The 23,817-nt window shown below is 47.3% G+C and overlaps 1 protein-coding gene across 1 annotated transcript in view; it reads left to right on the top strand.

The window, feature by feature from the left end:
* The window catches only part of LOC144767678 (uncharacterized), a 121,807-nt gene extending 99,753 nt beyond the window's left edge, over positions 1-22,054 (top strand). Inside the window, exon 2 of the mRNA XM_078651075.1 lies at positions 19,078-22,054. Coding sequence (XP_078507201.1) covers positions 19,317-20,285 — 969 coding nt within the window. The 5' untranslated portion in view covers positions 19,078-19,316 and the 3' untranslated portion in view covers positions 20,286-22,054. The remainder of the gene's footprint in view (positions 1-19,077) is intronic.
* Positions 22,055-23,817: the final 1,763 nt, after the last annotated feature.

The raw sequence follows: 23,817 nt of genomic DNA, 5'->3' as shown, positions 1-23,817 counted from the left end.
TATTCGAGCAGAGACCTGAAGTGAGCAGTTTTGGCACTATGGATATGTTTGTATAGGTGCTTCTTATCGTCCTCAGCTGCTTAAGGTTTTTTATAGAGGGAGAGTTGCTCCATGACCTTTCCGCCAGCCTCCGTTTATGTCTTTCCTCATTAAGGGAGCAGCTGAAACAGGGTTTGGAGGGTTTTCTCTGCATTCTTTTGAGTTGCTTTGGAGCAACTGAATAAAGTATATCATTCATGAAGTGAATGTAATGTTCTGTAAGGACATCTAGATTTGTCAGTTAAGAGGACGGGCGAAGTAAGTTATTACTAATGTTAGTTAGCTCAATTATAATTGATCTTTCTTAAGTCACCTGACCATTGTTTGGCCTTGCGAGGTTGACCTTATCTGGTCAACACCCTTTCCAGGATGAGAAATGAGACTAAGTAATGATCCGACCAGTCAAAGGGAGTTATGGCGTCCATTTAAATAACTGTGTCTTTGGCAATGATTGAGTTGAGCGTGGATCCCTTGATGTGGGTAGGTTCATTGCAGGACTGTGTGTGGTTTGAGGAAAGCTTGAAAGGTGCACAGTAAGGGATCATTAGCGTGGTTCCAGTGAAGTTTTTTTTTTTACCCTAGCAAATCAGTAAGCGGAGAGCGCTCCCTCCTGCACTCCCAACATTTCATCCAACACATCAAAGACGCAATTCCAATAATTCGCCACATCCTCTCATTCCCAAGCGAGGTGCATGAAGGAGGCCTCAGGCACAGCGCAAGCATCTCGTATCCCTGCTCCACCCCGTTCTACACATCCATACATGGGTCCTATAGAGCCTATGAAGGAATTTGAAATGGATAAACCTCAATCTATAATTGGGTGACACATGTCTTGACTGTGCAGCAGTACGCCCATACTTTCTCCTCAAATGGGGTTCCCAGGCTTTCCTCCCATTCGCGTTGGGCGGGGGGGGGGGTACGCTGATATATCACACATTTATTCCGGCATGCAGTTAGAATCTAAGTTTGCGGGGCGAGGGGTTAGTTAAAAAAGCATCCAGAACGTGGCAAGTTAGGGGCGCAACCGGGATCGAGGTATATAGCACTCGAAGCGCTGCCCGCAATTGGAAGTCAGTCAGTCTATCAAGTAGGCCAGTATGTTCATCCCCCAGTGCGGAGTCCAAAGCAATAAAGACACCATCCTGGAAAGCATGTCCCAACGTAAGCAACAGAAGCTTGCGCTGTCGCTGACAGGCGCCTGCCTCGTTTGTGAAAGGCAATGCTGGGTGTCTAGTGAGCGGCACCAACGGTGCAAATAAGGTGTCTAGGTGTGCCCTGCGGCTGAGTTGCTGCCAGGCCCAGACCATGCAGCCAACAGCGCCAATCCCAGACCCCAGGTGATTTTGCGGGCAAAACAGAGCCATATGTAGCGGAACTGGGTCCGCGTGGTCACTTTTGGCTGCGGTGTGTGTCATAAAGAGGGTCTGGTACACCCAATGGAACCCGAATTGGGCCTGTGTGCAGCTGTGATACAGTTCCATATTTGGTGCTTCCAGACCTCCCTGCTTGTACAGGAGCGTAAGACTCCCAGGCCATCGGAGGTTGCCCTCCTGCCCATGCAAGAGATAGCAGATCTGAGCGAAGTCTCCTCTTGAACTCGGAGGTAAGGGGGAGCGTGAGATTCACAAAAACATATAGAAATTTAGGTAGTGTCACCATTTTTGCAATGGCCATCCGGCCCGCCAGAGAGAGGGAAACGCTCTTCAGTGGGGTAAACGGCTCTTTAGTCCTGTAGGTCTAGTACCTTGAAAAATCTCCTCAACCTAATTGCAACCTACTTGACCTCTGTCTCTGAAAGCGGAGCAAATGTGACAAGATAAGAAGATTTAAAGGCATCTGTATTGCTCATTCCCTTTGTCAGCAATAAAAATGCCTTTAAATCTTGTCACATTTGCTCCGTTTTCAGAGACAGAGGACAAAAGTTAGTTTGTCTTCCTACTCGCCAGAAAGGGCGAGTATGACCTAAAAACAGCTTGTCCTCAATAATTCTACCCCGCAAATACGAGCGTGCGACTGGATTTGTCAATCCCTGAGCCTGCTGTAGTTATACCTCCACAGCTCCTCGTGATACCTACTAATCCAAATACCAAGGTACTTCACAGGGGAGCCTGCCCATTATGCAGGAATTCTTCTGACTGAAACATGACCATAGCGGCAGTGAGAGGAAAAATCGCAGATGTCCTCCAGTTAACATTAACACCTGAAAGGCCGCCCAACCTAGTGATTTCACGTCTAAGGAGGTCAAGATTGGTTGCCAGATTATTGATTTACAGATTCACATCATCCGCGTACATAGACTAAAGGATTACCTTGGGCGTGAAATCGAGCCCCCTTCGGGCATGATTCCGCTATCTGGCCGCCAGTGCCTCCATGGCTATGGCAAAGAGGAGGGGCGAAAGCGAACACCCCTGCCTCGTGCCACGGCAACTTGAGGGGAGATGACCCTGTTGACCCGCAGCTTGGCTGTTGGGGAGGTATATAGACTCATACCAATGTGGGCAAATAGCGAGAACAAATACGGCCACTCCAGTGTATCAAATGCTTTGGTCACGTCCAGAAAAACAGCAGCAGCTGGGAAGAAGGGGTCCACCTCCTGCATTGTGGGCAGTTCTCCTATCAGGAACAAAGCCACATTGGTTGTGCCGGAGTATCGTAGGAAGCACAGGAAGCAGCCGCATAGCCAACAACTTAGCAAAGATTTTATTATCTAGGTTGGTCATTGATAGCAGCCTATAAGAATCACAGAGTAACAGAGCCTTATCCGGCTTAAGGAAGGTCACGATAAGTGCTTCATGGAGGGAGGGAGGAAGGAAGAACGCCCCTCAAGTGAGTCCTCAAACATATTGAGGAGGTGAGGTGCGAGAAGCGGCGCAAACTCCTTGTAAAAGGTGGGCATCAGGCTGTCCAACCCCAGTGCATTATCCCCAAGCATGGCCCGAATTACCCTAATCACCTCCTCCTCCTCCTCCTCATATGGTTCGTCCAGGTACTTTCGGTATGCATCACTGAGCCACACGAGTTCAATGGAGTCGAAGAAAGGGAGCCTGTCAGGAAGTGCCTCCAATTGTCGAGCAGCATACAGTGAAGAGTAATATTGAGTCATTTTGGCCTGGACAGCATCCTGCTCGATCACCACCAAATCCTCGTCATTGCGCAACTCACAGATATAGCCACTTGCCCAAGGTTTTTTAAGAAGACGCTCAAGGGTTTTGCCGACCTGGTCACCCACCCGTATTGGTGAGCGCTCGCCTCCTGACCCAGGAAATGCGTTTCTCTGTGTGCAGCATCCTCAAATTCCGCTGTCTTCGCCTTGATCTCCCCAAGGGTAGTGAGCTGATTGGACGTGAAATATTTTGATTCAAATGAGTGAATCTTTCTCTAGCCACCCCAGATCATTCCTCAATGAATGTAAAACACCAATTTGTTTAGCAATACACTTGCCCCTGATGACATCCTTAGACGCCTCCCATAGTGTGGACGGGTAGTCCACAGAGCCTAATTTGGTATCAAAGTATTCCATTATGGCCGATCCAATCTCCTCTCGCAACACCTGGTCCCAGAGGGCACCAGCTGGAAGTCTCCAGCTGAAGGCTCTATTCGGTGCGTCTGTTAAAATAAATTCTAATGGTACTGGAGCGTTATCCGATAGGGTTCAGGCAAGATTTGCACAGTCTCTAACCCAAGTGTCCTCGTCACGGGATATGAGTCAGTCAATTCTAGACCTTGAGGGGCCCGCAGAAGAAATGCAACTCCCGTCTCGGCTGGATTTGGTGTTGGCAGCACCAGACATATATCAGATCCTGGTCTTCCATAAGGGCCTGCAGTTGCCCCACAGCTCAGGCGTGAGGCGGACGAGAACCATTTGACCTGTCCTAATTGGAGTTGAGAACCACATTAAAATCACCTCCCCATAGCACTGCCCCGGGGCTTAGGGAGTCCGCCATCCGCCGCACCTCCCTAAAAAACTGGGGGGCGTCGGTGTTGGGGCCGTATATTGATATGAGTCTCACTGGGCAATCTACAAGAACCCTCTCCACTATCACATACCGACCCTGGGGATCGCATATTGCAGTGCACGTATGCCAAGGGAGGCCCTTTCTGAGAACAATGGCTGTGCCTCTGGCGTAGTTGAAGTATCCCACTACGAACTTTTCACCCATCCATCCCGCTTGCAGGCGTGAACATGAGGCTCCCATCAGATGCAGCTCTTGTGAAAAACAGATGTCTGCTCTATATCAATTAAGAAGCGCTGCCACTAACCGCATCTTTCTACCGCAGTTCAGGCCCCTCACATTCCAGGCTACAGCTTTTAGCGTGCATGTCTTGTCAGCAGTTGCAGTCATCTCTGCATTTTCATGCATCCACGCGCGCCAAGAGGGAGAGCAGAAGCCAGCAGCTGCGGACTCGGGACCTGAGAGAGGAAGGCAAAAGAAGAAGGGAGAGAAAACGCAAATAGAGACAAGCAAACAGTGAAAGTTGAGCGAGAGATGCAAGCTATGCCACCCCCAACTTTGTGATGTCTGTCCAATCTGATTAGGTTATATTCAGGGGGAACTAGAACGTCCAAAACTGGTGAGGAGGAATCATTAAGCCAAGTTTGTGGTCTGATCAGGAGGTCCAGATCTTGCGAGAGTATGAGGTCGGCTTTATTCGCAGCATTCCTAACCGCTGACCTGCAATTCAAAAGCATTGACTTGAGGTGGGATTTGATAACCACAGCTTCTTGAGGAGATGTGGAGACTGATAGTAAATTATCAAGGTTTAAAGTATTGTATTCCGCATTTATAGAGCGCACTGTGACCCTACGGGTATCCTGGCGCTTGAACACACGAGATCAATTAACCTTGAGTGTAATAGCGAGTACAGAGTTAAAAAGGATAAGAAAGTCACGTCCACATACTTACGCCCTAGGAAAGAGTCAGGTCTTTAACTTCTTTCTGAACTGCAGTAGATTACCTATCTGTCTAAGTTCGGCTGGGAGTTTGTTCCAGGCCGAAGCTGCTGCAATACTAAATTCTCTTCCTCCTGATCGAACTCTTCTAAACCTGGATACTCTCACTAGTTTAGCTGAGGAGGAGCAAAGGTTACGTGGGGGACATACCATTCCAATCTGCTCTGTAATGGCTTGGGCCCAATGCCATACAGAGCCTTAAAGACTATGCACATTGACTTGAACTGTACCCTCTGTGTAACTGAGAGCCAGTGGAGCTCGGCCAAGGCCTGAGACGCTGAAGACTGGCGTGGTCTCATTAGTGCGAACTTGGCGGCCATCGACTGTATTCTCTTCAGTCTCCCTATCAGATATTTTGGAGACTCCAACAACAATGTTCTGATTTACTGAAAATGAAGTAGAAAGGAGTGAATGTCTGCATCAGGCATAGGGTCAGTGATCCCATGTGGCCTGGCGTGATGGTTAATGAGGCCTAGATTTCCAGGTAAAATTTGTCTTGTTTTCCAAGGATGAGTCTTGACTTTGGCAGAGTTTAGCCGTAGTGTGGAGGCATGATTGATCATTCTTGAAGGACATGTAGAGGTTCCAGCGCACCTCCATCATTGAAGAGAAGTGTAGTAGGTTCAGAAGACCCTCTTTAACTAGTTGGAGGTCCTGCCTCAAAGGGGGGTGCAGGGGTATAAGGAGTGGTTAGTTGGTCTGGGGATAGGAAGGGAGTGATGTCGCCTTGCAAAAGGAAGAGTGGTAGGTAATGTAGGTTCCACATAGTCCCGGATGAAAGTATAAGTGGAGGTTGGGGTCTTGTGGTTGGTAACATGGAGGGGGTATGAAGAGTAGAGGGAAGTGGTGTTCTACAGTTTTTCTCCATCTGTCTTTTGTGCTATAGGGCATTTGAGTGCCAGGTGTTGGGCAGCACAGTGGGTGAGTGGGGTGCTCCTTGAGGTAGAAGTGATGAGAGGAGGGGAGTTTAGTAGGCTTACAGTTATCTAGAGTGCTGTATTTATTATTATGGGGGTGAGCATAGGGTGATGATATGTGATTAGAAGCCTCCCTCTCATCCACTACCTCTCACGTCTCAAAGGTTAGTAGCTGGAAGATCCCTTCTCAGCAACCTCTTATCAGTTGGAAGGTCAAGGTTACCGGGACACAGTCCCCACTATATGATCACATCAATGGGGAGGGAGGAGGGGTTGCACAGGAGGCACCTCTATGTCAACTTGTATGCACCTCACAGGCCCGGCCCTCTGTGCCTTCTCAGGCAGGCCTTCTGCAACTGTGTACGCTCTCTGCATCAGCAGTCCGCAACGCAGGAAGGGCAGGGGCAGTTACCGCCTAAGGAATGCTCTTACCTCATCTCCATTATCTAGCCGCTGTCATTGTGGCAACCATCCTCCAGGCTTCTAGGCTCCAACCAGCGGTGCGTGCCCCAGCGGTCAGTTTATTTCTAGACAGCCATTCAGCCCCACTGTGCCTGGCTCTGCCAGTACATCTCAGCTATGCCTCTGCAAGCGTCTATGCCCTTCTCATCATGGTTTCGTGGGGCTGGGGAAGTGGAGTCTGCGGCCCCCTTGGTCAGCCGAGCTCAATTTACAATTGACGGGCTGCCACTGTATGGCTCTCAGCGTGGCATCCGTGCGATCGATCATGGTAGAAAGTCAGTCGCAGCCTCCTCTACTGTTAAAGGTTAGACCGAAAATGTCAACATTATCGGCACCATCTTGCTCTCCCTGGGCCCATTCGTGTGCATAAGCGGCAGCCATTTTGTACACCATGGCCTCCCTGCCCCGTGCCGATAGCCAGCGTCTCTCTCACTCTCGACCTCGCAGGTGACCCCTCGCGCGCTGACAACCCCCCCCCCTTCCACTCTCACACGTCTTGGGTCATAAACCCCTCTTCAGCGCGGCTCTGCCTCAGAACCCCATCCTGCTCCCAGCGCGACACTTCCCTTCATTCCTTTCATGGTCCCAGGCCCTTTTGATGCAAACCCCTTTTCCTGTGTGCCCGTTTTGTCCTCCCCGTTCCCAGGCCGACACCTAGCCCTGCCGATACTGTTTATTGCCCCTCCCCGTACAGTAGAAAGCTTCCCTTATCAAAGGACCCCCAGGTTGATCAAAGCCCTCACCCTATGAGATCCGACCAAACCCCCACATTCCATGAATCGGCGGAATGTCCAGCTGCGCGGTAATCATCACCTGTTGTGACCGGGGTGGGGACTTCAACTGTAAATGTGTGTGGGAACGGGTATGAAGGGGAGATTCGGAGGATATCCCTCCGTACATCAAAGCATTGCCAAGGATGTGTTGTATGTAATAAAGCAATAAACTTATGTATAAGAGACCAGGCCTCAGAGATGCGGTTAGAGCACCTCGTGACGATACTTGCTGTCCGAACCGATGTGTTCTCCTCCGGAGAGATGCTGAATAAAACCCTTGTTTCCTGCCTTCCAGTCTCCAGCGCCTGCCTCTTCATTTGATTATTATCTTGTGGGTTTAAGAGGCGACACCGCCGGGCAATACTTAAGGACCTTTTTATTCTGGTTGGTAGCTTGACCTTTAGCAATTGGCGTCCCAAACGTGGGGCCCATCAGCGACTCGTGGATCCAGTGGGAGAGGTCCTGACGACAGAGTGAACGACTGCAACGATCGGGAGCGCGCCTGTCCGATAGACCCTCGTCTGACAGCCGATCATCCGAACTTCACTGGTTCCGAACAGACCTCTCTCGAGTGATCTACGGTCCTGACTGGGAACCATCAGGAGTGCCGTGAGGAATACGAGGAAAAGAGGACGATCGGGCGCTGGATTCGGAAGACAAGAAACTGTCCATGCGGTCCGGGTAAGGTCGTGTAAACACGACGAATTGCGAAATGATTATTTGAATTGTCCAGAAAATACTAGTATTACTCCTTGTTAATTTATTTGGAGATCCTCTGTCTGCAAACGGGGAAACAACAGGCTCTCCCTTTTCAAACAGTGGAGGATAGGTAATACAACTGTCGTGTCTATCCTTCTCCCCCACTGATCAATTACTTGAAACTGAACTATTGTTCACAAACTGTTTTCTGGAGATTCTCTGTCTGCAAACAGGGAAGAGCCCCTCTCCCCCTTTTTACAGATAGTGAAAGGGTAGGTAACGCAGACCTTTGCGAGCCTACTTATTCTTCCCACTGAATTGTTTTTTTATTTTTATTGGTCCATGAGGTATTCACTGCTTGCAAACAACGTAGAATAGAAATATTCTGTCTAGTCTTTGCGCACAGTGATAAGATAGGCAGTGCTGACTTTTTGTCCCTCATTGCGAGCCGTCATGTCTGTCTTCTCCCCACTGATCGGTAGCCTGTTTAGCCCGGACCGCTTATTAGAGATGAACCATCCGGCTCCACCGGAAGGCACCCCTAATAAGGACATGTTCATGAAGCATGGATTGATCGCTATAGCCTATAACAAACTGTGGCATAAATATACGAAAAAGAATGAAGGAAGTCAGTGGCCACTGATAGGATCCTTCGATGATGACAAAATAAACGCGCTAGAAACAGCCCTAGGTAAAAATAAGACAACGCCCGCTATGCTTGATAGTTTCGGCATGTGGCGCAAAGAAACTGAACAACATAAAAGGAAAATTGAGAGTAGGTTGGAAAAAGAGCTGCGAAAAGCAGCCCACCTAGCTGCTCAGAAGCTAGAAGGAGAGATAAAGGAAAGGGAGAAAGCCAAACAGAAACTAGAAATGGAAACATCAAGCCAGTGCCCGGTTAGAACACCCTCCATGCTCTACCCTGATTTATCCTCGAGACAAAAGCGAGCGAGCGATGATTTGCTGTTAGGCCCTCCGACCATCTACATACCTCCTCCATATGCCCCTTCCCAACCCTTAGCACAACACCCACCACCCCCGGGTGCAAATGAGGGTAGTGCCACAGCATCGGCCCCCATGGTCTCTATGTCGGCCGAACCTCTTGTACCAAATACTCTGCAAACGGCAACGTTGGGCGACCCTGAGACCCGAGGGACCGGTTCCGCCAGAATAAGCAGACTAAGCAAAGATGAGCGAACAGGGATCGACAAGATAGTAAGGACACTGGTAGAAAGGAAGGAAGGTGAAGAGTACATCACGGATATGTTTAAATCATATACAGGGAGTCACAGACGACACTTTACTGTACGACTGTGTTACCATGTCTTGAATGCATACGAGGACCGATATCGAGACCAAGGTCCCGAGAGCCTAACGACTCTGTACCGGAAGGTCGATATCGGGGATGAGGGCGAGTGTGATGTGACGGATCTCCTTACGCGTACGCTTGAGGTTTTCCACCACCTCACGGAACGAGAATCGGGAGCTAAACCCACGACATCCGTGGCGACCGAACCACAAACTGAGCCACCTAGCGCCATGATGCCAATACGAGAGGCTGCCCCTTACTGGGTGCCTCCACGAGGTGCAGGGACTCACGATGATGCAAACCACCAAGATGCAAAAGGAAGGGTAGTGTACAACTGGGTCTACCAGCCATGGGACCGACAAGAGATTCTGACATTCCGGAAATCTCTACCCGACCTGCGTAAAAACCCCACTGCCTTCTATACTGAATTAGGTACAGCCCTAGGTTCAACGATTATGACCCTGGCTGACATCGACTTGTTTTTCGGGTTATGTCTACCAGCTGATGTGTGGAAGCAAATCCGGAAAGTCGACCACCATGAGCTGCTCGGACATACCTGGACACAATTCGAGGAAATTGACAAACAACGAGGACCGGGACAGAAGCCTTTGAAATCCATTTTAGACCTCCCAGATAAAATCGTACAGAAATTGAAAACCCTGATTCCAGAAAAGAAAGTGGACTGGTCGATAGTAACGGCCTGTCGCCAGAAACCCCAGGAGGATGTATCGGAATACTTCTCTCGGTTCGAAACAGTGTTCTCCGATTACAGCGGCCAGGACATGACCACTGCAACCGGACACCATCTGTTCGTCCAAAATTATGTTAAGGGTCTGTCGTCCGAGGTCTCCCAGAAACTGCAGGCTAGCGAGAGTAGTTGGGCAGCCTCCAAACCTACGGCTATCCTCCAGATGGCCCAATATTATGAACATCAGAAAAATGAAAACGATAGGGCAACCGAGAGAAAGAAGAAGGATTTGAAGGAGAGGGTGATGATAGCCCAGCTGCAAGGGGTGACTATAGGACGAGACCAATACCGGGGAAACTATCAGACGAATGCCCCTAAGTCCCAAGACCGTACTTCGACTCCCCACAGTGGACGTACAGACATTAGAGAGGACCAGTGTGCTTTCTGTAAAGGGACTGGCCATTGGAAATCCCAGTGCCCGGTTCTTCTGGACATGATCAGAAACAAAGACCCCAAGGACATAGCAAATGGGCCGAGAAATAAGGGACAACAGCGAGGGCCCTCAAATGACACGACTAACGACAGATCAGGTAGATCAAATGCATTTGATCGACCCAGACAGAACCAATACCAGCAATCTGACTATGATGACACCCACAACTTTGCATAGGACTGCCAAGGGCAAGGGAGGGATCCAGTCGAGCTCTATGTTGACCAGCAAGGCCCTTACGTCACTGCTAAGGTCCTGGGTACCACGTCACCATTTCTGGTAGACACTGGCGCAACACGTAGTGCGTTATCTAAACGACTGATTCCGGGGGCACCCTTGTCTGGCTCACTTATAACATCGACAGGTTTCGATGGAACGCCCTCCACTAACCTTTTGTCCGCCCCGATCCTCTTTGACGTAGAAAACAACACCACTGACACCACGTTTTTGCTTTCCTCCAATAGCCCTGACGCCATTATGGGACTTGACCTATTGAAACACTTCCGAGCGACGATTAGATGTTCTCAAGACGGAGTTCGAGTTTTTCTTTACGACAACCCTGTCCTGCTTAGACATTGCCCTCCCCGACGCATGTTCTCCATCACCGACACTGGCACATCCCTGCTTGACACTCTGCCTCCATATCTATGGGCCAAGACGGATTCGGACGTAGGGCGCATGTTAATCGACCCAGTGCACATTACTGTCCGACCAGACGCAACTCTCCCAAAACTTCCACAATATCGGATATCGCCCGAGGGCGAGAAGGCATTGGTAAAAATTATTCAGTCGCTAGTCGACGCTGCAGTAGTGGAGGAAGTAGTTAGCAACGTTTGCAACAGCCCTATCCTGCCCATTATCAAGAAACAGGGAGAGGGAGATGAGAAAGCATACCGTTTTATCATCGACCTTCGAGAGATCAACAAAGTGGTGGTACCCCAGTACCCTGTGGTCTCGGACATCACCACCATCCTGACTTTGATTCCTTCTACTGCCACCACCTTCACTGTCATTGACCTCAAAAATGCATTCTTTTCCATCCCCATCCATCCAGACAGCCGATACCTCTTCGGCTTCACCCTAAAAAACCGCTCATATAGGTTCTGCCGAGCACCCCAGGGCTACCCAGAAAGCCCTAGCATCTACAGCCAGGCCCTCAAGAGACAACTAGATCAAGTCCAGTTACCCGACGGAGTGGTGTTAGTGCAATATGTCGACGACATCCTCTTAGCAGCCGACACCACTCCATTAGCAGTCACAGCCTCCATTCAACTCCTGCACTTCCTTGCGGAAAATGGCCACAAGGTCTCCAAGAAGAAGCTACAATTCTGCCAACCCCAGGTCACTTACCTAGGCCACCTTTTGTCCAAAGAAGGAAGAGAACTCACCCCTGATCGAATCCAAACCATTCTAGATACCCCTGTCCCTAAGACCCAGAAGCAGGTCCGCTCCCTATTAGGCCTCACCTCCTTCTGCCGACAGTGGTTACCAAACTTTAGCCTCGTTGTGAAACCACTGCTTTCTCTGCTAGGTAAAGACGTTCCTTTCCCACTCCCTTGGACCCCTGAGTGTCAAACCTCCTTCACGGAACTACGAGATGCCCTCTGTTCAGCCCCCGTCCTAGGTACCCCTGATTACAAAAAGCCCTTCTCCCTTTACACACACGAAAGGGAGGGGTGCGCTTTATCTGTCCTGACCCAGGCCATCGGCCCTAAGCGACGACCGTGCGCTTACTTCTCCGCCACTCTTGACCCTGTAGCCAGAGCCTTGCCTGCCTGCCTTCGAGCCGTAGCTGCTGCTGCGATCTCTATCCGACAGAGTGAGGGGATCGTACTCTCGAGTTCCCTCACGGTACTGGTACCCCATGCAGTCGACACCCTCCTGAACCAAACCAAGACGCAACATCTGACGAGTGCACGACTGACTGGATACGAACTGACCTTGCTTGCACCCCATATCACCCTGAAAAGATGCACCACACTGAACCCGGCAACTCTGTTACCCTTGCCAGAGAACGATCCCAACGTGCACCCTGCACATAACTGCGTGACTCTTACAGACGAACAGACTAGAAGTAGGGTTGACCTCAGAGACACGGCTTTCCCTGACCCTGACGGAGAGCTGTGGGTGGACGGTTCTTGCATCAAACTCCCCGATGGCACCACTTCCGCTGCCTATGCAGTCACCACGGCCCGAACTGTAGTTGAGACAGCCCGTATCACGCAACGATCTGCCCAGGCAGCGGAACTGATTGCCCTGACCCGAGCCTGCATCCTGGCAACAGGAACTACAGCAAACATTTACACCGACGGCCAGTATGCCTTTGGGGTGGTTCACCATTTTGGGCTCCTTTGGAGGGAAAGGGGATTCTTGACCTCACATGGCACCCCCATTTTGCACGGGGATCTAGTCTCCGCCTTGATCGAGGCCGTCCTTCTCCCCAACAAGCTTGCAGTCATCAAATGCCAGGCACACAAAAAGGTGACAGACATCATTGGACAGGGAAATGCGCTAGCCGACGTCACTGCCCGAACGACAGCTGAAAATAGGACGACAACACATATGTACGTGACCAGGTCACAAGCAGAAAAATGGACTGACGCTAGAGACACTATTAGAGACATTCAAATGGCTAGCTCACAACACGAGTTGACTGAATGGGCACGGGTGGGATTAAAAGACGATGAAGGCTGCTGGCGGACAAGGGACACAAACAAATGGTTGCTACCTGATTCATACCTGATTCCCATACTGGCTATGGCACACTCCCCTGCCCACATAGGATCCGCCCCCATGATTGAACTTGTCTCCAGAGTTTGGCACAATGATAAAATCACAGATTCCGCCAAACGTCTGGTCCAACAATGCTTGATATGCCTGCAACACAACCCCGGGAAAGGAACTGTAGTGCCCCGGGGAGGATTTGGGGTCCCAAACCACCCATTTGAGGTCCTACAAATGGACTACATCCAGCTAGATAGGTGCCAAGGCCTGAAATACGTGCTTGTCGTGGTGTGCGCCTTTAGCAAATGGGTGGAAGCATACCCAACCCGTGACAACACTGCTATGGCCACTGCAAAGGTACTATTAAAGGAGTTTTTCCCCCGTTACGGCCTTTGTCGTATTTTATGGAGCGATAATGGCCCCCACTTCATAGCCGAAGTCATCCAGTTCATCTTAAAGGGGTTGGGCATCAGGCAGAAATTTCATGCAGTCTTTCACCCCCAGTCCGCTGGACTCGTTGAGCGACACAATGCCACACTAAAGCTTAAACTGGCCAAAATAGTAGCTACGACAGGTCTGAAATGGCCAGATGCCCTCCCCCTAGCATTGCTATCGATGCGTTCCACCCCCACCAGACATCACTTAACCCCTTATGAAGTTGTTTTCGGCCGACCCATGAGTATCTGGTCTGCACCAAAGCCAACTTCCATTCATGACGTCCCGGACGTCCTAATGTCTGATTATCTGTATAAATTGACTGAAACTCTGTCTGTCATTCATCAGCAGGTGCAGCAGGCCATCCCCGATGCTTCCAGGGGTCCGGGTCACGCCATCCAACCCGGGGATTTCGTGCTGATCCGAAATTTTCAGCGGACGAAAAGTTTGGAACCCCGGTGGACGGGCCCCTGGCAAGTGTTAATCACCACCCGGACGGCTCTTCGCGTGGAGGGGAAAAGGCATTGGCTGCACGCGCACCACTGTAAGATGGTCTCCCCGACCCTGGCCACGGCGGAAAACATTGGCGACCAAGAAGAGCTCCTGAACAAGGACCGACCGTCACTAACCTGCTATCCTGATACCGAAACACTTGAACTTTCCAAATTCTCCAATCCCACTGTGCCATCCAGAGAAGGGTATTTCCTGCGTCGAAAGGAGGGAGCTTCGGCTAAGTAGACCACGAACTAAGTTGAATCTCAAAACGGTGACCCAAAGCAATCAAGGGTTGCCTGGAGAGAGGCTAAACTAAGTCTGTGGTTCTGCCCACTACCGAGCACCTTGAAAATGAAGATGATGGAAGCGCCAGATAAGAAGATGATGGAAGCGCCAAATAAGAAGATGATGGGGACAACAGGAAATACCCACTACAGAAACCCAAGAACAGACAGACTCCACAGCTCAAAGACAATTGCACTCTTCATCGCAATCCTTTTTTGCTTTCTCCTCATGACCACACTCTGGATTGTGGAAGAAAATTCACCTTCTCATGAGACACTCCTGACCACTGCTCAGCCTATCACCGCGAAGGAACATTATCTGATTTCGCTCTCTCCCCAACTCAGAGAGAGGCGAAAGGAGTTTTGGAATAACTCTTTCGTACAGCTCCTTCACCAGCACAATCTCGCCTCCAATGCCACCAACTGTTGGATCTGTGGGTTGCTACCCCACGCCACTGGACACTCGATACCATTCATCCCCTCACCCTTCTCGGTTCATGGCTCCTGCCTTGCTTGGCTGATCCTCCTGCAAGAAAGCTACAAGGACAATGCCACCTCCAGCAAAACCGCAACGCATTTCTCCCACGGGGTCCGGCGAAACAAAACAAAGACACACTTCTGCCCGCAGACCTCCAACGACTCCATCCACATGGATATCCCTGCTAAAGAACGAATTGAAATGCAGGTGTTCAACAATCCAACCAGACCCACCTTCTCCTACCTGCGGAAACGAACGGCTGCCACCCTGACTGTGGCCCTGTCAGTCATCAACGTCACAGGCCACATGTGCATAGAAGGACATGGGACACAGCTGGTGGGCCACAGTGCCTGTCGTTTCACCAGAACTTTGGACTCCACGGATCCACCTTCCTTTGTGTCGTCCCCAAACATGTATTTCGTCTGCGGCACCAAAGCCTACACTTGGCTCCCCAAAGGCTGGGGGGGCACTCGTTACATCTCCTTCATCCTTCCTCCGACTTATGTGGCCCCAGCGAATCATCATAGACAAAAACGAGCCAAGGACATCGAGCAAGCCGACTCAACAGGAGCACAGTTCCTCGATGCTATGAAGGGACTTGTTCCTCTTTGGGGCCCGATGGCAAACAGCCGGGCCATCCGACATTTGACGCAGGCAGTTGAGACAACAATGAATATCACGGCTGGTATCTTTGCCAACAACACCGCCGAACTCCAAGCGGTCCGCTTGGTGGCCCTACAGAACCGCCTTGTCCTAGATGTGGTTCTTGCGGACCGTGGTGGAGCATGCCGCATTATTGGGTCCAGCTGCTGTACATACATACCGGACAACTCGCCCTCAGTGTACAAAGCCATCGAACATCTTCACAGACTCTCTTCGGAAGTCCACCAGGAACAGGAAGAATGGTCGCTTGGTGGTTGGTTCTGGAACACCGTTAAGAACTGGGGCTGGAGACTGTTCACCATTATCCTAATTCCTGTGGTAGTAATATGTGGCCTATGTTTAGGGATTCAATGTCTGCCACCCCTGTGTTCATTATGTGCAAACTGTATTTGTCCTAAGGTCGTGGACTTTGGAAACGAACGCATGGGGGCATTATATGATGCCGAGGTTGGGAATTTGATGAAGATTGACATTGAGTAGGCAAGTTGGCTAGATATGTTGAAAAGGGAGGACTGTTAAAGGTTAGACCGAAAATGTCAACATTATCGGCACCATCTTGCTCTCCCTGGGCCCATTCGTGCGCATAAGCGGCAGCCATTTTGTACACCATGGCCTCCCTGCCCCGTGCCGATAGCCAGCGTCTCTCTCACTCTCGACCTCGCAGGCGACCCCTCGCGCGCTGACAACCCCCCCCCCTTCCACTCTCACACGTCTTGGGTCATAAACCCCTCTTCAGCGCGGCTCTGCCTCAGAACCCCATCCTGCTCCCAGCGCGACACTTCCCTTCATTCCTTTCATGGTCCCAGGCCCTTTTGATGCAAACCCCTTTTCCTGTGTGCCCGTTTTGTCCTCCCCGTTCCCAGGCCGACACCTAGCCCTGCCGATACTGTTTATTGCCCCTCCCCGTACAGTAGAAAGCTTCCCTTATCAAAGGACCCCCAGGTTGATCAAAGCCCTCACCCTATGAGATCCGACCAAACCCCCACATTCCATGAATTGGCGGAATGTCCAGCTGCGCGGTAATCATCACCTGTTGTGACCGGGGTGGGGACTTCAACTGTAAATGTGTGTGGGAACGGGTATGAAGGGGAGATTCGGAGGATATCCCTCCGTACATCAAAGCATTGCCAAGGATGTGTTGTATGTAATAAAGCAATAAACTTATGTATAAGAGACCAGGCCTCAGAGATGCGGTTAGAGCACCTCGTGACGATACTTGCTGTCCGAACCGATGTGTTCTCCTCCGGAGAGATGCTGAATAAAACCCTTCTTTCCTGCCTTCCAGTCTCCAGCGCCTGCCTCTTCATTTGATTATTATCTTGTGGGTTTAAGAGGCGACACCGCCGAGCAATACTTAAGGACCTTTTTATTCTGGTTGGTAGCTTGACCTTTAGCACTACCAACTGGAGGGCTCTATGCATGGGACCGCCTCAAGGGGCACACAGTCTGACCTCTAACTCCTTGGGAGAGTACTGGATTCCGTAGGATTAGGCAGGGTGCCCGGCAGAGAAATCGTTCAAGGTTTCCATTCAGCCATTTTCCTGTGTCTGCCTTTTTACAAGATTATGCAAGTTTAGTTTATTCAGTTTGATATTATTTAACATGGCAAAACAATTTGTTTTTAATTCTTTTACGGTCTATACAAAATGTAAATAGATTTATCATTATTTGATATGTTACTGATATGAGTGAGTGCACACTTACTGTTAACATATCAATCTGCTTTATTTTATGTTGGTCTCATTTATCCGTGCCTCAAAACCCTACAGTCTCTATCTTTATAGGCAAAGGCAGTCTTTACCTTGCGTTTATTGATCTAAAGACTGCCTTTGACCTGGTGCCTCGGGAATGCTTATGGGGAGTGTTGTCCGATATGGGGATTCCTTCCAATATTTTGTCAATCCTAGTGAGGCTCCATGAAGGCAATTTTGCCCAAGTGAGGTGGGGCACTCAGGGGCAGAAGACAAATAGAATCCCAGTGGAGAGAGATATCCGCCAGGGATGCGTTCTTGCTCCCACTCTCTTTTCACTATATATGAATGGTGTGGTCGAGCACTTGCTGGAAAATCCATCTGATGCACCATCCCTGGCGGGTGAGCGAATTCCAACCCTCTTACTCGCTGACGATACGCTTTTAATATCCAAGTCCCCTATGGGCCTCCAGAGTCTCTTAGATAATTTTCAGTCCTTTTGTACTCAAAGAGGGCTTGTAATAAATACAGACAAGACAAAATATTTGGTGTTGAACCCCCCGGAAAAACTCGGGCGACCCCCAGTCCTAAACCATGTATCCTTGGAAAGGGTCACTGTATTCAATTACTTAGGTATACGTATTTCTGACACCATGCAGTGGAACCCTCATCTATACAAAATGTTATTAAGCCACAAAAGGGTTGTGTGGGTGCTCCTTAAGGAACAGCGCTCCTCTTCAACCAGACCCATCGCCCCGGTCATCGATATCTATAAGGCGAGGGGAGTCAGTTCGGCCCTCTATGGGGCGGAACTGTGGGGTTCTTGCAATATGGAACAGCTGTTAAGATCAGAAAATAAATTCCTAAAGGATTTATTGGCACTCCCGCAGAGCACCCCATCGGTACCTTTGCTACTTGATTTAGGATGCCACTCGATTAAAGATCTGGCAAAAGTCCTACTGTTTTGGGCCTGGCTGTGGCGAGTGCCAGAACTAGCAAAATATGCAGAGGGGCTGGCAGAAGTAATGTCGATGACGGGATGTCACATAATTAAATGGCTTAAAGATGTAAAATTTCTACTTGGTGAATTGGGCCTCAATGAAGCCTGGGTAAATAGGTCTACCACCCCTGAGGCAACATTAAAGAATCTTTATTGGAGATGGGTCGTAACAAGAATTAGCACTGATCCAAAGCTTGGTAGATTAACAGTAGACTTCTTAAGGTTTAAGGATGTGCCATTCCGAGAACCCTACCTTGATATTATTCAGAAACCCGCTGATAGGGCTTTGTATTTTAGATTTAGGGTCGGAGTCCTCCCAGTGCACGAATTAACTGCCCGCTGGAATGCCCCATTCCAATCAACACCCTTTTGCCCTATCTGTAAATCCAGAACAGAATCTATTGCACATATTCTGTTCGCATGTCCGGCTTATGCGTCACCGAGGAAGTGCTGGCTTAAACCACTATGTAGATTATTGGGTACTAGACATCACAATGAGGCGTTGCGTATCCTGATGTCTGACACTCAGTCGCTGTACGTATGTGGTCTGTCAACATTTTTATCATGGGCTTGGGCCATTAGATCTAAAAGGCTAAAAGAAAATGTATAATCTGTGAATTTAAAGAAAATGTATAATTTGTGATTCTAATCTGTAAATTGTGATTTTACCTCTTTATTCCTGTTTTTTTTTTCTTCTTTTTACCACTGATTTTAGCTTCGATGTTATTTGTGTATCAAATTCTTTTTTCTTTTTTTTCTAAGGTACGCATGTAATGTATTTTTTAATGCGATGCTTTTAAGATAGGTTTTTTATCGAAATAAATCCTTATACTACTACTACTACTACAAACTCTGTCCTATCGGAAAAGTACATGCATTACTTCCAGAATGCTGCCATTCTCTGTTAAATAATTTCATTAAAATTAGTTTTACACCTTGAAAGATATTTCAATTTAATTCTTTTTTTTTTATACTGCAGGTGGCTTCAAGTGTGGACAGGAACAAAGCTTAAGGATTCTGTAATTTGCAGCAAATAGACTACAAAGAGAGAGCTATTCCTGGAATTTTAGAAGAAACCAATGTCTAAAACCTGGATTTGGCCAGGAAGTAACGACAATACAGAGCAGAGTCGCTGACTGATTGTAAAAGCAGTTTCTGGAGTCTTTCTAATTTCTTATACGTCAATGAACCCTTAAGTTGGGGGCAGCAAGGAAACACATGATCGAGGAGATGGAGGGCTTTGTGACTGTAGAGCAAGAGCCAGAACAACAGCACAATTTGAATCAAAAAACAGTGTACATTATTTATAAGACTGTGCAGATTTCAGAAGTAGTGTACCCATGCACTTCACAAGAGACAAACCTAGCTTGTAATTTGAACAGGACAGTACAGAAAAATAGGTGTACAGGAGAGATACCTTATCAATGTTCCGAATGTGAGAAAACCTTTACTCAACAATCCTACTTGACACGACATATGAAATCGCACTCTGAACAAAAGCCTTATCAGTGCTCTGATTGTGAGAAAAGATTTAGTCAAAAACACTATCTGACACGACATGAAAGAACACATTTGGGACAAAAAATATATCAGTGCACTGAATGTCCAAAGATTTTCAGCAAAAAAGCAAGTTTAATTCAGCATGAAGGTGCACATGCTGGAGAAAAACGGTATCTGTGTTCTGAATGTGGTAAAACCTACCGTCATAAAATCAGCCTCACGTTACATGAAAGATCACACTTGGGACATAAACCTTATCAGTGCACTGAATGCCAGAAAAGCTTCAACGATAAAAGTACTCTTGCTAAGCATGAAAAAATTCACACCGGAGAAAAGCCATATCAGTGCAATGAATGTCAAAAATGTTTTACTAAGAGATGTAGTCTAACTCAGCATGAAAAGACACACACCGGAGAAAAACCCTATAAGTGCACAGAATGTGAAAAAAGCTTCAGTCAGAAAATCCATCTCGTACATCATGAGAGAACCCACACAGGAGAAAAGCCCTATCAGTGTGAAGAATGTCAAAAAAGCTTCAGTCAGAAAATTCATCTGACCCAGCATGAGAGAACTCACACAGGGGAAAAACCCTACTGGTGCAGTGAATGTCAGAAAGGATTCAACCACAAAATTAGCCTGACTCACCATGAGCGTACGCACGCTAGGCACGCCTCCGCTCAGGAATGATGTTCATTCACATAGTTCCATGTAAACTAAAAGAAAGTACAACATATGGACATTAACCTGAACTGAACCCCTACAAGTGCAGTGAATATTACGCAAGCTCTAATTCTGAAATCCGTCTTACAGATGAGATAGCATGGAATTGCCAAAAAAAAGTTAGCAGTGCGCTGCAAAACCAAGCGGCTAGTGTTTGAATGTATGAATAACTCAGTCTGCCTAGGCGTATGAGGGAGAAAATATCCGGTTTGCATGAGAAATAATATCTTTGAAAAGCTAAAGTTAGAATGGTAATCTGACTTAATGGGTGAGCGCAAATCTAGCTTAGTTGCAAACCTGTTTAAGGTGGAACTTGTAAGGGCTTTTTTGTAAATGACAAAATCCCCCAACACCCCCGCATTCCCCCCAACGCCCCCGCATTCCCCCCAACACCCCTGCCTCCCCCCAATTTGCCCCAGCCTCCCCCAACGCACTCCAGTCCCAGTGCACTCTCACCACACACCCCATTCACCCCTAATCACACCCCCCGCCCACACACATCCCACCCCCAACACACTCACACTGTTTTATAAACATTCCCATGCCAAACGTTCAGCAGATTGACATAAAATAAGTTGCAGTAGTAAGAGAGCTACTCCCTCCTGTGACTTTGCTCATGGGAAAGATCAATGCGATTACATACATAAAAAAGAAAATTGTGATGAGCAAAAAAGTGGAAGCAGTTAACTGAAATGCTCTTCTCTAAATTCCTACAACAAGCTAATGAATGAAAGCCAACAGGGTAATTTAAATGTGCTGCTACTCAAAAAGCCAAAGAGAATCTAGCCTTGGCACGTTGTCATACTAGTAAAACAAATTGAAACCAGTGAAATGATTTAAGCTGATAGTTATTGAAACGTCCTGACTCTGGTGAACAGTATATTAATGTGGCAAGTTGTGTATGGACTCTAGTGTGGGAATTGTATAATATGTACCAGAGAACAATGCATGGAGATTTTTTGAAGAGTGTCAAATGTTGAAATATGCCTTTAGGGACAAAAAAAGAAAAATCACAAACCATTGTGACCAAGTGTAATCGATTGCGACCAATTGTTGCCCAGTATGGCCTATTAAAACCACTTCAAGATATTGCCTGTGAAAGTGAAAACACAATCAATTCTACGAAAGTATCTATTTTTGCACAGATGATATTGATAGTATTTGTCAATAGTGTAAAGATTAGTAATGTAGAACATTTCACTAACGTATCCTTCCTCATGGAATCTTTTGTTATGACTCCTGCTGTGTGTAAAATGAAAGCCTATTCAGAGACCTGAATCAGAAGAAAACATAAATAGTCTATCTATAAAGATGAAATCTCGCAAACATCTGAAATATGGTAATATTGCCCCTGTGCACAAATTAAGAAGTGCAGGTGTTTGAAAAAGCTACTGCAAAACTGATCCTAATGTTTCATAGTGCAGAATACAAATGGTCCGTCATTTTTCACGATAGATGCAACTTTGCCTCGGGGGTGGTGCTGGGGGTGGGGGGTTCATCCAGCACCAACAACCCGAACTGACATCTGTTACCAAAACCCAGACCTGACATTAGACCCCAACATCCAGGACTCACAATAAGTTAACATCTTCCAACAACCAGAGCTGACATCAGTCAACAACATCCAGGACTGACATCAATTATCAGCATTCATCAACTGATCCGTGAGTGAGACTGAGGCCAGGCTGACTGACAGTTATCGAAGCTTAACTCACTGGAAGCTAAGGGCCGTATGTAGAAACCATTTTTGAGGTCTGGCCGTTTCTGGCCCCAAAACATACTTTTACACATGTACAAAACATACTTTTACACATGTACAAAACATACTTTTACACATGTACAAAATATACTTTTACACATGTACAAAACACAAGTTGTGAATTTCAGTTTGTCTTTGCGATTCAGTATTTGAAAGCGGCGTGTTTAGGACGTCCCGCCCAAATACTGAATCTGAATGGGATGTATGAATGTTTTGCGACCAAATTACAGTTGCATAATTTTCAAGTTTTACTGACTCAGTCATCCTTTTGCTCTACATACCAGGCCCCTTGTAAAAACAAATGCTAACATTTTGATGACACTAAACAAAAGAGTTGCATCTCTGAAAAGCTTGGACGTGTTTTAACTCTTTACAGCTTGACTTAGAGTTACTCATCGGTGTACTCTAGTTTTCCTTTTACAAGCTCCTGCTTGGTCCGCTGGCATTTGATGACTAGTTTGGACCCAGAAGAGGGAAGAGTCCCTGCTAGAGTCAAAAGGAGGTTGTTGCATCGAGAGGAACATTGAAAAGGGTCTCTCTCAATGTTCCTTGAATCTTTGCCTTCAGGGCTTGATTCTGATTCACAGGATTATTTGACCAGATTCTGTTACACACACTGTGGGTTGAATGAACTTGCTTCAAGAAGCTGTAAGATGAGATGTTTCAAGGGTTTTGTAACCAGAGGAGTACAGATGATCACAGAATACCCCCTCAAGGGCTCTATGTTTGGTAACTTCTAGAACTCTACTGAAGAGGAGAATTATGTTCAAATGGCTTACTCATTTTAGACCAGTGACAACATGCATGTTAATCCTCCACAAAAAAGAATTACCCTGGTATACCAGAAAGGACGGGAAATACAAAGTGATAACAAAATTGTTTCCTTTCTGTGTAGTTCAATAATAATGTGATCAATCACAACAACATATAGTGAACCAAAGAAAAACGAATCATAAAATATATAGCAATACGTAAAATCATATCCTTCGTTTATTTTTTTCCTTTTTTCTATAGAGTAGCAAATTTGGATATTGCGATTATAAACACTTTCAATGCAATTAAAAACATGTACATATACACAATACTTAATAATAATAATAATAATAAACCCGACTTATATTGTGCTACTTAGCCCATAGGGCGTCAAGGCTTCAAAGTAAAAATTCAGCATGTTACTATCTCACTTCAATACAGTAATGTTTACAATATTACATCCAATAGTATCAATTATTCAGGCTCGTGCATCATATATAGAGAATTATTACATTGCAATCTATAAAACAAATACATTAAAAACAAACAAAAACTTGATCCTTGTGTCGACGAGTTTCTGTGTGTTTTTTTCTTTTGGAAAAACACCTTCCTCAGGACTGAACAATTAAAAATGTCTTTTCTTCATACAACAAATCCTCTCAGATCAAAGAGGGTTCCAGGTAGTTTTAGTCTTTCAAACCTCCATCCCTGTTAGGTCTATACAGTTATAGAGGACTTTACTTGGTTCCCTCTTATGGTTTCAGCTACCTCGGTGTTTATTCTTTCACCCTTTTGCTTAAAAGCTGTTGATAATTGTTTGTTCCCTCGATGGAGAATAATGTCATATCATTCATACAAGTCCCTTTTCTGGGATATTCTCAGATGGATCTTGGGATTTAATCAATCACCCTTAATGATCCTAAAAGCGCCACTTTGTGCAATTTAGGGCGATACTCCGACCTATGTCGATGCATAACGTCTGCCGAC

This window comes from Lissotriton helveticus, chromosome 1_1, assembly GCF_964261635.1.
Source record: "Lissotriton helveticus chromosome 1_1, aLisHel1.1, whole genome shotgun sequence".
NCBI classification, from domain to species: Eukaryota; Metazoa; Chordata; class Amphibia; order Caudata; family Salamandridae; genus Lissotriton; species Lissotriton helveticus.
The sequence above is the reverse complement of the archived record's forward strand: the minus strand, read 5'-3'. Positions and strand labels throughout refer to the sequence as shown.